This window comes from Anabas testudineus, chromosome 13 (assembly GCF_900324465.2).
Source record: "Anabas testudineus chromosome 13, fAnaTes1.2, whole genome shotgun sequence".
NCBI classification, from domain to species: domain Eukaryota; kingdom Metazoa; phylum Chordata; class Actinopteri; order Anabantiformes; family Anabantidae; genus Anabas; species Anabas testudineus.
Window position 1 is genome coordinate 4,836,859 of NC_046622.1, and position 12,910 is coordinate 4,849,768.

General features: G+C 40.9%; 1 protein-coding gene across 1 annotated transcript in view; it reads right to left on the reverse strand.

Annotated features, from left to right (window-relative positions):
* The window catches only part of tenm4 (teneurin transmembrane protein 4), a 130,580-nt gene that overhangs the window by 41,442 nt on the left and 76,228 nt on the right, over positions 1-12,910 (reverse strand). The window contains exons 14-17 of the mRNA XM_026340724.1: positions 12,487-12,687; positions 8,940-9,125; positions 4,014-4,160; positions 2,907-3,123 (exon numbers count right to left, since the gene is read on the reverse strand). Coding sequence (XP_026196509.1) covers positions 2,907-3,123; positions 4,014-4,160; positions 8,940-9,125; positions 12,487-12,687 — 751 coding nt within the window. The remainder of the gene's footprint in view (positions 1-2,906; positions 3,124-4,013; positions 4,161-8,939; positions 9,126-12,486; positions 12,688-12,910) is intronic.

Genomic DNA, 12,910 nt, shown 5'->3' on the forward strand with positions numbered 1-12,910 from the left:
AAATATACCAGAAAGAAAGAGCAGCAAAGGAAGCATGAAGCATTCGCTGCAGAATCACCCCCTCCATATAAGATTTAACATTTTTTCTGAGAGGATTCACAATAAAAAAAGAAAAAAAAAAGCGAAAGGGACTTCAAAATATTTCCAAGCTCCAGTTTATCATACATCGTCCACAGAGGGCAAAGTGAGGCCATGTGGTGAAAAATAAATGGGTGGACGCAGAAGGGAATCGTGGCTTAGTATCTTTAAAGAGGAAGTTTCATGGATAACAAGACTTAAGTCAGTCAAGTCTTAACTCTATTCAACGTCAGAACTAGCAAGTCAGTGTCAATTGCGGCTGAGCTTCATGAAATGTTCTAGTGTTAGATCAATTCACCAAAAACAGCGCATTTACAGCAAAAGTGGGTCACTCTGGAAAACAAATTACATTTTATGAAACTGGACATTAAGTGCAAAAACTCACATTAACTTAATAGATATACAGCATGTACACAGTATGAATGTGAATTGGACACTGCTCAGTAGTATTTCACACAAGAAGTGCTCACCAGACTTAAGTATAGAGAACTTTCAATGAATGAGGCAAATAAATGGTACCATCACCGCAGACGCAACAACAACATCATTACTGATGTAAATGACTTGATTATAGGGTAAACCCTGCTGCAAATACAGGCATGCCACTGCAGCCCTCTCTTTCCCTGCCTGTGTGTTAGTTAGCACACTGCAGAGTGTAAAGGAGACATCACCATACATTTCTAGGTCTCCAAATATATTGTAATACTGCTAAAAGGGATAGAGCACACTGAGAGGAAAACAAGCAAGTGTTTTTCTGACACTAATGGCCTAATGCTAATAAAAGAGTTATAAATAAAATAATAAATGTACAAGCCTGTAAATGAAGCAAATAGCTTCTGCTTGCCATTATACACCAGCTATCAATCTGCCCAAATTGTTCCATGGACAAAGTCCCTGTTTACTATTCTAGTCAGCATCCACTGCTGGGCCTTGGCTGTCTCTTGTATTATGTGTCACGGCGGAGAGTTGAGACGTTTTATGCAGCAGCAGATGCTTTATTCAGTGGCACCTTTGCAGCTTTTTGTGGTGGCAAACATCAGAAATAGCCATCCAACATGTCTAGTACCATGAGGAAGTGGTTAGTGGATCAATAAAGAGATGATCAGGTGACTAGAGCAGGCATATCAAGGAGATGCTCTGATTGTGCCTGTAAGGCTCATCTAGAGCCCAGAGGCCCCTGTCATAACTGCTCATATCTGTCAGTAGGTGGGGAATGAATACCAAGCATGAATAATAGATAATCACTGATATTTTTAGGTGAGCCAAGCCTCCAATCTTGCAACTCATCTCTGGATTCTTCATTTTACTTATTTATGGCTGCATCTTCTCATGAGAGAGATGAGAGTATTACTCAACCATCTACTCTTCTTCTGTCCAGTGAAGAACTGTAAAATGTTGAGTGGTTCTTGAAAGCCAGAGAAATGTCAATAAGGGAAAATGTCACAAAGTGTGTTACAAGTGTTTTTCTCAAGTGTCGGCTGACACTACTACAAAAAGTTCAAAACCAGGAAAGGTTTGACTTTAAGGACAGATTTTCTTTCTTTTCCAACTACAAACCTGAATGACTGTCTCATCACGTGCACATATAAAAGAGTAACATGCTTAATATGGGCAGAGCTGAGATACAGCCATGTTTCTCTGAATACAATGAAGTAAGATAGATAGAATTAGGTTAGAATAACTCATTTCAACATGCACCCAAGACTAAGATGTGTTCAGTTCCAAATCATACAAAAGGAAATCATCCCTCTTGAGCAGGGACAGTTTTAAAACAAAATCTCTGCTGGACTAAAAATAGCTATGTATAAAAAGCACAACCTTCTGCCACTATTTAATAAAAAAAAAGAAAAAATTGTCAACTAACAATTTCATGCTGTAAAGTTTTTGACTTTTCTGCCATTTTTTTAAACTAAATGGAAAATGTAAATATTATATATTGTGTTTTCTTTATTGTCTGTTTTACATGAGTATAATAAGCCAAGATGAGAGAGATCCATAAGAAAGTGGGATGCAAATAAGGTGCCACAGCCTCAGAAGTGATTAAAGATAAAAAGAGAAGAAGACAAAAGAAAAGAGAGGCAGATGAATCTTACGGGACTTTGACAGCCATCTTGCCTGATATGAAAGCAACTCAGATTCTATGACTGGGGTGTCGTGAGCTCTGCCTCTGGGAGTGGGCCTCAGATGGATTACAGTAAAAGTAATCACAATACATGAATATGAGATGCCTTTCATACCAGGGAATGCTTCTTGCCTTTTGCCACATTGTATGCTTGTCCATCATCATCTGTCCATCATCCTTCTCGCTATGCAGGCCACAAATCCCTGTGCATTTGATCCTAAACTGCCTATAGCTGCCTCCCTCGCTCAGACAGTTTGGTCTGAGGTAACGTTTTGCTAAAATGTATCAGTGTAATATCCACAGCATATCCACTGTGATCTGATCTGTTTGCACTTGAAATGTCATTACTTACAAACAGTGATGTTAGCTATAATGGTAATTCATATTGGACAACTGTTAAATCCAATCAGCAGAGCTACACAACTGTGCATACAATCAAATTCTCACATCCTCAGCAGGTGAATTAAAATGTGAGAAAATAAATAAAAATCCTGTAATTACTAATTTAACTGACTCGACTTAATGTGTATGATCTCACAAGTAAATGAAGCATAACAAACAAATAATGATGCAGAGAAAAAAGAATTCAATTAAATACTGATGTCAGAAATCTGTTCCAAGGAAAATAATAGCTTTCTAGTGATTACAGAATGTAATACTAGGTGGTGTCTAGTGGACTAGTAGGAGTAATGCACACGTCACTCACTTGCCATCGAAGGGGTTGGCACCAGGAATTACGTGGGTGCTGTCCCTGCCCACAAGGAAGTGTATCCGATCAAAGAAGGTCTGCAGGTTACTCTGTGCAGAGGACATCTGTGTCTCCTGGATGATGTCCAGGGGGTCCGGCGAGCCCACACACAGAGAGGTGGTGTGACAGGTTGCCTGCAGACAGCAGTCTGGATCCATGCAGTCAACCAAACCATCTGACAAGGTCAAACAAGTCACACACAAACACAGTTTCATTAAACAACAGCCTGGACACATGCCTAGCACAAAAAAACAGCACTACACATACAGTGTGTATTTGATATTCACTGGAACATTGTTAATGTTGACAGTTTTACTACATGAATGGTGCCATGTAACATACATCTTGTCCTATAAACATTTTGAACCCCTCAAGCGATGCTCATGCCTCTCTAGCTGTAATGTATCTCTAAAAGATGAAAGAATACAAGACAAAAAGAGCTGTGCAGTGCACTTTACTTTGCTGAAGTGGGTCATTGGGCTCCCTACCCTTTGCTTTCAGGGGCCTATCTGGCCAGATGGGTGATAAAAATAACCCCTGCTGTCAGGAGTCAGTCAAATCCCTAGAACCACCCCATCTTTGCCATTGAGAGCCCTGTGGTCCCTGCACAGTGATGGGGAGACAAACAGCCCCTGCATAAATAAGGGATGCTAGTGCATAGCTCGAGCCCAGAATGAGGTCTCAAAGAAAGGAAGTCACGTCTCCCACTTGGCTTCAAGAGTGGTGCAGCCCTGTGGCTGGCTCTGTGTGTGTGCCTGGCTCTGCTCGGGGCTAGTTAGAGGGCAGAGCAGGGACTTCCTCCTGGGGCCTGTGCATGCTCGGGACCTCAGGCCAGCTACTCTGCTTTTTAATAAAAACCTGTTTGTCCAGGTGACTGACTGGAAGCCATTTTTCATCCTCACCTGCACAAGAGTACAAGTGAGCCTGGAAAGCAAAACAGTATGTACAGTATATTCTCAAACCCAAACGTACCTAATTCTATAGTCAAATCTTGTCTACTCAAGAGTCCCTGTTGGTGCTTGGCCAGCGTCAGAAGGCATTACTGTGTGTTGTTTGTGATTTTACCTCCATCGTTGTCCTTGACATCACCGCAGGCAGTTTCCATAGAGGTGTCACAGCCAGTGCCCCTCCAGCCCAGCTGGCACACACAGTACCAGCCATTGTTACCCAGAGTGCACCTACCATTTCCATTGCATAAACCAGGACAGCCCTCTGTGCAACAAAAAGGACAAAGACAGAAGTCAGAACAGAATATCAAATAAAACGAGTTTAACAGCCAACAGATAATTATTGTATATTGTGTATAAACAAACAATAAAACATTGACAACACTGCTGATGACAACGGTTTGGTGCTAAATCTTCCCTGGTAGCAATAAACTAAAGTCATTTCAAGATTTAAAATGGGTGACAGTGGCTATAATGGCCCTCAGCTGAAGTTGATTCATTTGATAAACCTTTTGTGAAGCTTCTAATATCCCTTTGCAGTAAAATCAGATAAGTGGGATCTTCTAAATCAATATTCACTCATTACTACGGTAGATTGGCGCCCTGTATCAATGCCACTACAGCTGGGTGACGAGAGCATCAGTGTATATGCTGGTAGTCTGACTTTTAATTGAATCGAATCGTCATTAACATCATAGTGTTACTTTGACCGTAGCCTGCAAGTAAAGATGAGCTAGAACAATCCTGCTTTTGATAAAATAAGGTCTTTGTCATTTTTAAGTCTCTTTTTTTTTTGATTGTCTCCTGTTGAAAAATCAACAAAACTATCCCCACGCAGAATGCAATACAAAATAACAGAAAGTGGACGAGAGGCTGAGCTCAATAGTCTTATGCAGGGGATCATTTTGCTTGCACTAACTGTGTTCCCAGGCATGTGACCTCAAGGGAGCTAAAGCAGGCTGGAGCAGAACGGCAGGTGAATCATTCCTCTCTTCTCTCTGGATATGTCTTCACAAGGGTATGGATCACTGGATTATCTCGGCCATTTTTCTGGGGATGTTTGGCATTTATCTGGTAACTTATGATTCGTATCCCCTCGCTGAAGCAGAGGCTGAGGCAGAGGTAACATCTCCAGATATCAAACGCACAAGTCTGTCACTGTTTGTGTTGTTAGCAAGCTGTCCTGATACAGAGAATGCTAAGCTGACCCATTTTAAACTTAAGAGACTGGGGCGGCTGTCTTGAAGCCCCTACATCACACAAGGAGAATAGGAGGCGAAGGTTGACAGAGTAGGAGAAGAAGTGAGACGGGTGTGGTGGATAGGGGACATGTGTTAAAGTGCGACAGATGAGCTGGCGGAAGAAACAGTCATGAGAAAGAAACAAATATAAGTATTTAGATCAAAAGCAGAAGCTGCACCAAAGGCAGATGCATTTAGAGTAAGAACAGCGTCATGGATCAATAAACAACCAACATTTATACATGTTATTGCATATTTATACCTATATAAATATAAAAAAGAATAAATATTGAAAAAGAGTTTTTTGAACTTAATGTAAGACAAAACACTACTAAACAATAACTTCAGGTGGTTCTTTTCTGTTCTCCTGTTCATTTAATATAACTCACTAAATAAGCCTGTAATATTCTATTGTTGTAATGATGTTAAAAACATATTGTTTTAGCAATGTTCTGTCCCTTCAAGAAATTAATCATGACACATGACAAAATGGAAAATTCTATTTCCATTTTGTTTGTGATTCCCAGAAGAAAGAAAATCACTATTGAAGGTTAATGTAATTAGAGAATTTTTTGCCTCCTAGACACTTTTGGGCATTAGCTGTCGTTTCATTGAGCAAATGGACAAAACAACTATGGTTAGACCAGTGGAGTCAGATTATTAGTAAGCTCCAAATGTTTATTTCAAGGATAAATAAGATCTGCTCTCTGTTGGCACCAGTTTAACTTAATTGGCAGCCCTTTCAGAAAGGAGCACCCTGCTGAGTCCTGCCCAAGCCTGCCTGAAACTGCTCCAAACGTGAGGCTGCAAGTGTTCGAAGGACTCCACTGGCAGCCACTCTCATGCCAGGTGGTCCATTACCAAGGACACAGGGAGAGTGAGAGAGGGTACTGGGAGCAGAGAGACAGGGTTGCTGCAGAGCCTCCACCCCCTGCTTGCCCTGCACCAACCAGACCATGAACTCTTTTAATTAGAGAGGATGCGGCCTCAGCACCTATCAGGCCCTGCTCACAGCTGCACACTCATCCATAATGCATGGCACAGGTTATAAAGCTCCTTTCCCAACAACTCCCCCCCCATTGAGAAAGCAAGACCGCACACAAACCAAATATTCAACACATAGAAAAGCTGCACAACTTGACTCAGCAGGTGTGAAAGTGCTAAGTGGAGATTACTGTGACAATATGGCAAAAAGTTGATGGTGGGGCAATAGGTGGGGTTCCTCAGAATGAGTTGTTTGGGGCAACAAGGGGTGCATTGTGTTTGCACATGTCAATGTAGGGGAAGAGCATGGTGTGTGCGCACATGATTTGTTAATGCTGGTTGGAGTAACAATGGGAGGAGGGCAAAATAGAAGGAAGGAGGAATGCCATACCTTTCACTACCTTATCCAGATAGTGAGCTTGGGAGATAAAAGACAGGACATATAAGGGAGGTTTGAACAGTGCCACTTCCATGACAAGACAGCAAGGCAAGGTGTTAGTTTACATTACAAAAGGTAAATAAAACGGAAAAGGAAAAGAGCAGTCATGAAGCAAACTCATGCATTACAAGCAACACAACAAACAAGATACAACACAGAGGGAGAGGGCTGAAGACGGAAGAAAGTCGGGGGATGGTTGGTTGTGGAACACAGAAAGAGAATGGGAGCGAGAGAGAAAAATAAAGAGAATAGGAGATAGGGTAAAAAGTGATATGTTCAGAAAGAACATTTCAATCTGTCCCCATTTATCAACTGCTGGGATCGGAAGGATATCTCAGGGGAGTATTTCAAAAGCAACATGATTGATGCACATATTACCAGCCTTAAATCTCTCAAGCAATATTGTACAAGAGGTCAGAATGTTCAACAAAAAGCGCTTTTAATCTTGAAACACCTCTATAGACGATGAGGTCACCAGAGGCTTTGGCAACGGTGGAGCCAAATCGGATCTCCTGTGCTCCACAGCATGAGGCTTAGGGCCAAAGCAGAGCTCTCAATAATGAAAATTGATTTAAATTGAGAACTTTGGCTTCTTAATGGATGACACTGAGGAATATTCTTGTTGAGGGAGTGGGGATCTCAATATGGCACTTATAAAAGGCCCATTAATAATGTAAGGCCAGCGTATTAAACATTCACAGGCTGAGTCAAGGCTCTGTACTCAGGCAGCTCTGCTCTAAGATGTGCATGAGAATACTGTGAGAGAAATTATCTTCACCTATTTGAATATGGAACAAAGCTTTTACCTACAGTATAAGATCAGCATCCTCAACTTTAGTCCCATCTCTCTGCTGAGATGCTTGACTCAGATGTGTGGGAGTAGCAAATTTCTGTTTTGGCTGAGGGAGGAGGGATGGTCACTGCAATCCCATTTCCTCTCTGATGTTTGAGTGTTCGGATCACAGAATGATAATGATGAACGGCCATGAAAGGCTGCAGTCAACAAATCAGTGGTGAATCTTTTACCTGTACTATAAGTAAAAATAGCATTCACACAATGGTGGGGAGCTTTTTTTAAAGATCGTTTTAGTTTAACCTATAATAATGTCTCATATATTTTATGATTATTTTGTGTTGCAACATTCAAGTGAATGTGAATGTCATTTCCTTGTATGTAAGTACACTAATACTTACGGTACAGGTAAACTACAACGTATTGAGCAGTTTTCCACCAATAAAAGAACAAAATAAAAAAGAACATAAAGTGGGAGAGGGTTATTTTAACACAGGGATAAAATGATTAAGTTGCAAGCAGGCATTGCATAGCATTGCATATACCCCCTGGATGGTCTCTCCTAACATTTCAAGTATGTTTGACAGTCCAGAAAGCACACATTAGTCAACCACATTAACACAAATGTCTTAATAAGCTCAAGTTACACTTCAACAGTAAAACTGTCAAACCTCAGAATCCATCACCGTTACTCAGAAACATCTATCTGTCCCTTTGGCAGTCGGCATTTGAAGCAAAGGAGAGAGGTCAGCTGCAGCTTATGATAACAGCTTGGCTGCGTCTGTCATTGCTTGTATTTACAAATTACTCCAGTCACTATCTCCTTGTGACAAACAAATGTTCACAACAGGGATCTCACCTCTTCAGGGACTCCAAAATGGCAATATGCTAAAAGTACATTTTCAATATAAGGTATGGCTGCAGACACTTTGCAAGCTTCTGTTTCTACCTTTGAACTACTGTATCTGTGCATAATTATAACAAAAATAAAGTCATTATAAAGTTATGAACTACCGCAGGTATACCCTACAGAATTATGAAATACAAAGTACTAAATGGTTTTACTTTCTGGCAAGAAAAAAAAAAAACAACTTGAAACTTCTTTTAAGTCGGCTTAAAGCTCTTCACATACAGTCAAGGTCTCAAAAACATACCTTTTGCATGCATTTGCAGGAGAACAATTGTTAGTATGACCATACAGCTAAACAGGGTGGTTGACCCGCTCACAATGAGTCACATGTCAGCATTGGAAATTAATAGTAAATGGAGAGGGAGCAAAGAAAAAGATGAGGAAAAGGATGAGGAAAATGAAAGGACACCTTAGCACATTCCCACATTAAAATGCATGAAGGCAAGCCTCAGATCCTTGAGTAAACCTGTTCATGCTTTACCGAGTTGCACAAATTCAATTAAGCATGCTTTTCCCTCTCTTCTCCAACTGGACCCTTCCCCTCACACCCATCACTTCATTCACACGCAGGCAGACAGACAGCCAATGCTTTTGTTGGTGCCCTCAAACCCCCTTCAAGCACACAGACATATACACACAGAGTCCCCCACCCAAATCAAAACCTCTTTCCATCCTACCAATAGAGCAGTGTTCTCCGTTCCAACCCGGACTGCATTCACATTTGCCATCCTTGCAAGTGCCATGTTCATTGCAGCGAGGGTGACACGCCCTCTGGTCACACCCAGCGCCCATCCAGCCGTCGTCACAGCGGCAGGTGCCGGACACACAAACGCCATGGCCACCACAGTCCGCTGCACAAATCTCTGTGGGAGATATGGACATAGAAAAAGACAAAAAAAAAGAGAGTGGGGGGAAGACAGACAGAATAAAGGGGGGGGGGGGGGGGGGGGGGGTGGAGTGGGATGGAAAGGGAAGACAAGGCGGTGCAGGACAAGGCAGGGTGAAGAAAAGACAAATCCAGGAGTTATTGTCAAGAAAAGGCGGCCACGCTCCACTACCTTGTCTGATGGCAGCTGAAAAGAAATTCCTGCACCTCATAAGGGGCAATCCTTTTTGACAATACAAATCTAATCAGTCCATTACAAAGACAAGACATGGATTGTGTCAGTCTTAGCAGCCGTATTCTTCTCCTTACTCCTTCTCATCTTTTTTAAAATTCCCCTCTTTCTGGGCAAAAGAGGTAAAGAGGAAATATTACACAGTTGGGATTTCTTATGGGGATGACAACAATCTCAGTGCTGCCATTTTAGATTAAACTGTACATTTTTATTTCCTTTATTGTACATGCTAGGTTCATGGCTTTGCCAGGTTATTTATTGTGAAACTACAGGTAGAACATAAGGCTCCACAGAAGGATTCAAAGCATTAGCTGTCAGTATGCTGATTTCAGTCAACCTAAGCATAGCAAAGGAAGAAATACATTCATGAAATGAAGGCAACTGAGAGACAGAACCACAGTAAAGCTTGGCTGGGACTATTGTGTGGCTGCTGAAAGACCTCCCTGACAGGCTGTGATAGAGCCTGGGACATTACCCTCGTCTCATGAACTCGAGGGAGAGTATGACAAGACGAAGGCTCAAAGAAATTAAACACTGACAGATTACTTATGAATCTCACTGAAATGTTAACCTCTTTATTAACTATTCTGTTATAAAGAAGCTTAGCAGTATGGGCAACGAGGAACAATAGTAATGTATTCCTGGCTTATTAGCCAAGTCAATTCAAATATGACCATAGGGGACCAAACTGGAGGTAAAATCTTTTAATAAGTCAATTAATGCCTTTACACTGCCTATTTTGTCATTGCTACAAATTAATTTTGAGTGGTATTTTCAGCCACAAACCATAACATGACATTACCAGCTTAAAAAGCATTAAAATTGCTCTCCCCTGCTAATTACAGTTCAGCACTTTGTTAAATGACATAAATGCTAATTTTACATCTGACTTTTGATCTAGAGGTACGGTATGCTGACAGAATTTAAATCAATGTCACTTATGAATACACACACACACAGAGATACACACAGACCAGGATAGTTCAGCTGCAGAAGTCTGGTGATCAATTAATTTTCTAATCACTATTGATTGTGCTTCCTTGTGTTCTACAACCTCTAAAAACAATATTAACACAAAATTAACACAGTTAAATAGGATGTGACAATGAACACAATGAACATCTTGAGTGATCTCATTAGCACCTATGTTGAGAGAAATAAAAAACAGCAAGAACTGACCCTACCAGTTTCTTGCTCTGATTTATTAGAACACATATTGGTCAGAGAAAACAGACTCAAACTGACTGTGAGACAACTGTTCACTTGGAACAATGGCGAAACCTTTAACGTGATAAAGATGCAATTACAGCCTGCAGGCAAACCCTCATTATCCGTGGCTAGAGGAGTCCACAGTGAGAGATACCCCCATCCCCATGATGACCGTCACCATTTGCACTAAAGGACCGTGTAAACAAACTTTCCTCCGGGTGGGAGAATGGCAAAAAGGGCATAAAAACACACATATTAAAGGACACGAAACCCCAGGGATTCTTTTATGGCTAGTAACAGCATTACTACCAACTGCGCACACCTGGGTTGTACTGTTCCAAAGCCACAGGAGAAAATTAGTTTGTGACTTTAATGTATTGGGGAAGGGAAATTAAAGAATCCTGAAAGACATATTGAAAGCTTTCCATCCTTGTTTTCCCCCTAGACTACAAGGTTATAGGCTGCTAGTTGTAGTACCCCACCACCAAGCGGTGCTGTATCAGACCACAGAATGCTCTACAATGAACAGGATAAAGGAGGATAAGGAGCCAACTCATCATCATTTACAGAGCTCTTTCTCTGTGAGGAAAACTCAGACTAACTGCCCATTTCCTAATAGGTCATTGTGTCTGCTTAGAAAATAAAGAGATTCATGTAGCTGAGTACTTTTATTTCAGACATGTTTTGTCTGAATACAAATTGTGTTGTTTAAATGAAAACGGCTCAAGATTAAAACATCAACTATCTATCAACACATAGATAGTCATCTAAATCTAAAGATTTAATCTACCCCACATAACCATAAAACATGGATACATCCACATATGAGAATTAATACATATGAGAAGCATTAAAATTCTTCAGCTGGCTTTACAGTAACAAGAACATTTTTTTTTTGCATCTTCTAATGCTGCAAGCCGGATGTTAGATACCTACATTTGACAACTCTTTAACAATCTACCACTGAGTTCACGGGGGTTTTTGCAGTAAAATACTTCTTCGGTAAATGTGAGCAGGCAGGTTGCTGTCAGACCGAACCTAAATTGTACAGGCACTTTTTTCATCCTCAGAGCCTCAAAAAGGTATATTCTTGCTATAAAACTGTATCCTATGCTCACCCTATTCCTGACTATCATGAGAGAACATTCCCCACGGACAAAATGAACACAGTGGGAAGCTGAAGCAGCTATCATCAGCTGTGAGCCCTGTACCAATGTGAAGAAAGTCGCAACTCAAGAAAGAGCATTAACTTGGATTAGATCATGACTCTATTATGTACTTCCCTCTTTTCTGTGGCTGCCAGCTCACCATGTGGAGAAAGAAGAAACTATTTGTAAAAGAAATAAATTTAGAGCAAAATCAACAAGACTTTGATTGCTAGCTGTGGACCGCCAACTGATCATTGATGTGAATAATTGAGGCTTTTATGCGAGCAATTTCCTTTTAACATAATCAGAAATGTTTACTTCTATGAAGAGCCGCACAATTACCAAAGTTATATTGTATCAAGCAGTGAAATTAAAAGTCAAGGATGTTAACAGAGATTAACTGACAGAAAGGTTATTACTTGTTCTTACTATTTATAGTTAGTAGTGATGTAATAAACTACAGATGTATTTAATAAAGGACAAGAAATAAATACTCACTAGCTGTTATGATTCTGTAGCTAAGGTTTCTAACTGAACCCAGCTATGATAAAACATCTAGTACAACTACACTGATCATTCACATTTAAGAAGCAACAACATTCATAAGCACTTAATATGGTAACTTAAATGTTAATGCTAATTTAATTTAATGCAATTAGCTTTCTACTTGCTAATCAGTGCTACATCAGCACTGGCCTGTTAAAAGTAATTTTGCCAGCGTTTACTCTCATTTGAGGGAAAGTACTCACCTGTAGAGCAGTCATGACCTGTCCAATTGGGATCACAGCTGCAGGTTCCAGTATCTGCCAGGAAAGCCCCATGTCCAGAGCACTGGTCCATGCAGGAGGCCCTGGGGCTCTCACATCCTGGCCCTCCCCATCCTACAAAGCAGTGGCACTCTCCCTGCACACATACCCCTCGGCCTGAGCATGTTGGGTCCAGGCAGTCCACTGAAAGAATTCCAAAGACACAATGTTAGACACACCAGTCACCTGCTATTACCCTCTTTCAGAGGCTACCAGGCATCTTTATTTGAGCCTGAAAAGAATGACAAAGCTAGTGGGCTGCAGCTTAACTGCAGCTGCAACCAGCTTAGTACATATGCATAGGAAACCCGCAGAAAATAATGCAAAGAAGCTCACTTTCTCTGACAAGACAAGTGAATTAAATGAC